The sequence below is a fragment of the Musca domestica genome, unplaced genomic scaffold, assembly GCF_030504385.1.
Source record: "Musca domestica strain aabys unplaced genomic scaffold, Musca_domestica.polishedcontigs.V.1.1 49, whole genome shotgun sequence".
Taxonomy (NCBI): domain Eukaryota; kingdom Metazoa; phylum Arthropoda; class Insecta; order Diptera; family Muscidae; genus Musca; species Musca domestica.
In genome coordinates, this window is record NW_026712344.1 from 3,366,179 (window position 1) to 3,370,727 (window position 4,549).

Here is a 4,549-nt window from a genome sequence, read left to right on the forward strand (position 1 = left end):
GCCAGAAAATTGTCTGTGCAGGTCCACGTTTTCGAATAGCCCCCATATAACGGTACCCCCCCCATATTCGGTATTTTAATGATTTTAACTTCATTAAAAACAGATTTTTCTTCAAGTTTCACATTTAAATTATTGTAACAACTTATGACAAAATATGCCTATGCAGGCCCACGTCGTCGTATAAGCACTCGGTATTCTTAAAATTTTAACAGAATTTTTAACGGATTTTATTTTTTGGAAATTGCCAAATTTGTACCAAATGGTGGAGGGTATTAAAAGTTCGGCCCGGCCGAAATTACAGCTTTTTTACTTGTTATGCATTTAGATTAAGTTCCAGTTTATGATCGTTTTGATGCGTATTATGGCTTTCAAGCAGATATAATTTAAAGCCGAATGGAACTAATATATGGAAGTATTAATCTTAATCGATTTCCACTAAATTTGACGGACTGAACCGCTATTCATCAAAATCCTTCTTTTTATACCCTACACCACAAGGTGGTCAGGGTATTATGTCTTTGTGCATTTATTTGTAACAGGCAGAAAGAAACGAGATAGACCCATAGTTCCTTTTGATGATCTGCATAGAATCACATTCTGAGTCGATTTATGCATGTCCGTCCGTCCGTCTGTCCATGTATTTTTGTAAACAAAGTACAGGTCGCATTTATTGCCCGATCCAGATGAAATTTTGCACAGATCATTTGTTTCAGATCAAGGACGAACCCTATTGAAATTGGAGATAATCGGTCAAAATTTAGATATAGCTCCCATATATATCTTCGTCCGATTTGCTTTTTATTGTACACCAAACGTGTAATATCAGCCCGAATTGTATGAAATTTTGCATATACACCCAAATTAGGCCTGGAAATATGTATGCCAAATTTTGTTCGAAATCGTTTCAGATTTGGATACAGCTCCCATATATATTGTTCATCCGATTTGTTATTTTTGTCCACCGCTGCCGTAATATGCACTCTGCAACAACAATATTTGTGGAATATATAAAATACAGCTCAGAAATACATTTGCTAAATTTTATCGAGATCGGTTCAGATTTGGATATAGCTCCCATATATAACTTCGTCCGATTTGCTTTTTTATTGTGCACCAAACGTCGAATATTTGTCCAAATGGGATGGAATTTGGCACATACGACCAAATTGAGACTAGAAGCTAGTATGTCGAATTTGGTGAAGATCAGTTCAGATATAGCTATAGCTCCCATATATACTGTTCATCCGATTTGTTATATTTGTTACCCACAGCCGTAATATGCACTCCGTAACAACGATATTCAGGAAAATATATCAAATACAGCTCAGAAATATGTTTGCCAAATTTTATCGAGATTGGTTCAGATTTGGATATAGCTCCCATATATATCTTTATCCGGTTTCAAATTAATTGTGCACCAAATGGGCAATACAATTCCGAATTTAAAAGATACAAATGCTTCAGCATACTTAGTCCTTTGAACTTTAAAATATAATTATAATCAAAGTGTGTATGATTGAATTCTCCCATAAAAACTTTTAACTGTTATGTGGAGCCCTACTAAATTAGCATGGGGTGGGGTTATGGTCAGTATAGAAGCCTATTGCTTTTGGAGATGATCGCAAAATATTTTGGGGTTGAAATGGACCAAAAGCACAAAAATGTCCTGATTTTGCAGTAGTTCTACAGGTTTCAATTATAAGCCAATCGACGCGGAAGTTAGCATGCTATATCTGATTGCTGGGACCTAATATCGTTGTTGTGGAGGAACCTAAAGCTATATCAAAACCGATTTTAACCAAACATGATACTCTTTCGTCCAGGCTGAATTCGTTCGGGTGTGCTAAAATCCATTTAATTTGTTGCGCAATAAACCTGAAATCGAGTGAATATATATCTGGGAGCTACATCCAAATGTCGATAAAATTTGGCAAAGGTATTTCTGCCAAACAAATCGGCGATTCTTTTGAAACTTTGTATATCTACATATTTTTATACCCTCCGCCTTGGAAAGGAGGGTATATTAACTTTGTCATTCCGTTTGTAACATCCCTAAATATTCGTCGTAGATCCCATCCCAGTATATTTATTCATAATCAGCATAAAATTCTATGTCGATTTAACGATGTCCGTCCTTCTGTCCGTCTGTCTGTCTATGGAAATCACGATACAGCCCACATTATTTGACGTAGAGCGTAAAAATTTAGCAAAACAATTTGTATTGTGTCTAGGATGGTTGGTATTGATAATGAGATATATCGGTCCATGTTTTGATATAGTCCACATATTACGGTTTTTCCCGATATTCGACATTTTGATGATATTTCCCACATTTTTCACGGATTTGTGTGAAAATTGGTATTTTTAGGTCATAATGGGTCCTAGTTTGTGTGGCGAAATATTGTATGTAGAGGTCTACGCTTTGGTATAGCCCCCATATAACGGTACCTCCCGATATTCGGCATTTTAATTATTTTTGCCACATTTTTTCACTGATTTGTCTAAAAATTGGTTTTTATTGGCCATAATGGATTTTAGCTCCGGCGGCGAAACATTGCATGTATAGGTCCATGATTTGGTATAGCCCCCATATATTTCCTCCCTATTTTCGGTACTTTCATGATTTTAGCGACATTATTCATCGGAAATGTTTCAAATTTGGTACTTGAAGTTCGTAATATGACAGAAAATTGTATGTGCAGGTCCATGTCTTCGTATAGCCCCCTTATAACGGTACCTCCCTATTTTCGATACTTTGATGATTTTAGCGACATTATTCACCGGAAATGTTTCAAATTTGGTATTTGAAGTTCAAAATGGATACTACAGCCTATGACAGAAAATTATCCTTATAGGTTCACGCCTTCATTTAGCCCTCATATAACGGTATCTCCCGATATTCGGTATTTTGATGATTATAGCGACATTATTCACAGGAATTATTTCAAATTTGGTATTTGGAGCTCGTAATGGATTCCACATCCTAAGACAGAAAATTGTCTGTGCACCTCCACGTCTTTATATGGCCCCCATATAATGGTACATTCCGATGTTCGGTACTTAGATGATTTTAGCGACATTATTTATCGGAATTGTTTCATATTTCGTATTTGAAGTTCGCAATGGATATTATAGCCTATGACAGACAATTGTTTGAAAATTGACAAATCATTTTCCAGAGTATTTTCACTTGATTCAGGAGAGAGTCTTTTTATAAATGAGCTCTTGCTTCTCCAGGGAGTCGTTTTATAGGTCATATTTTTTAAAGGTAAAAATTTTAAATTTCTAATCTCGTTTTTTTCTATTGTTTCTCCACTTTTATTTCCATTCCATTGTCAATTTTGTGTCTGATATCATTTCCTTTTTCGATCTCTTTTTAAAATAGATTTTAATCAGGGCTTCATAGTGTGAGGGTAACATTAGAAATGGTGGTATATTTCTGGTATCCAACGTTAGGTTATTCCAATAGTAGACGCCCTTGAAAACATACAAAATCGTAACATTGTGGAGAACATAATATCATAGAGATATCCAAATGTGACTTACCTCTTTGAAGGGACAACTTCTGGGTAAATTACCATATCGCCAAAAATTATGAATCCATGCTGTGAGGAATTTTCCTCGTCCCTTGTCCAATAGATCACACACATTGACATCGTATTGCAGTAGACGTCGTGATCTATTCGTTGCCGTGTCTTTTAAATTTAACGCCAATGATAGCCATGGTATCTGATCGAATGTTTTGGCAATTTTTAGATAAATATCGAGTGAATCATTGCCGGGATTAATATGAACATTATACTCTTTCAAGTAATGGGTATTAAAGGATTTTACAACGGATACAGCATAGAGGCCCTTGGAAACGATTAGTTGTGGCAGAATTAGTGAATTTAGTAAAAACAAAATTATTTGACGTGTTGTTTTGCGCAGCATTTTATTCGAATTGATTTTAGAATGGTTAATGAGCTCATTTTTCAATGAATGATATCGTGTGGCAAAATGTTATGGTAGGTAATTAGAAATAACAGCCAATGACATTATTTTGGCAAATGCGTGGTAAAGCTCCCATATAGATAGGAGATAGGCGTGAGAATGTATAACCTATATACATTAGGAGTGTGGGAAATTCTATATATTTAATAGTATTTTTGGAAAACTGAAATTTTAAAAGCACTTTGTAAATCTAAATGCTCTTACAGAGGGTGATTCAGGCTTAGCAGATTTTTATTTGTATTTACGGCTCATTTGAAATTCATCCATTCATTGCGGGGCTGATAAACACTTATTTATTATTTAAATGGCGTAATGATAGACTCTCTATAATTTTAACAAATAATTGTTTAAAAAATGTTGTGGTCTCAATTTCTATTGGATTGTGTTCAAAAATGACTATCTATACAGGGTGAGATGAAAAAACTGCAACCAACTTCAGACTCCTGTCATTTCTAAGCCACTCCGACCGACAGCTGTTAAAATTATTCCAGAGAAAGCTTATTATATGGTTTAGAAGCGTACAAAAGCATGAAACAGTTATCTGTGATGGAATTTC

At 35.1% G+C, this 4,549-nt stretch overlaps 1 protein-coding gene across 1 annotated transcript; it reads right to left on the minus strand.

Moving 5' to 3' along the window:
• Positions 1 to 3,211: 3,211 nt before the first annotated feature.
• On the minus strand, positions 3,212 to 3,993 carry LOC101894257 (uncharacterized). Its single transcript, XM_005179600.3, has 2 exons — positions 3,547 to 3,993; positions 3,212 to 3,477 (listed from the first exon to the last, which is right to left on the minus strand). The coding sequence occupies exons 1-2, from the start codon at positions 3,931 to 3,933 to the stop codon at positions 3,319 to 3,321; spliced, it is 546 nt and encodes a 181-aa protein (XP_005179657.2). The 5' UTR covers positions 3,934 to 3,993; the 3' UTR covers positions 3,212 to 3,318.
• Positions 3,994 to 4,549: the final 556 nt, after the last annotated feature.

Bases quoted from the DNA above. Each gene is read 5' to 3' on its own strand.
- LOC101894257 (XM_005179600.3), bottom strand. From the start codon at position 3,933: ATGCTGCGCAAAACAACACGTCAAATAATTTTGTTTTTACTAAATTCA. The intron at 3,478-3,546 runs GTAAGTCACATT...TATGTTTTCAAG, and splicing joins GAAGTTGTCCCTTCAAAGAG to GGCGTCTACTATTGGAATAA.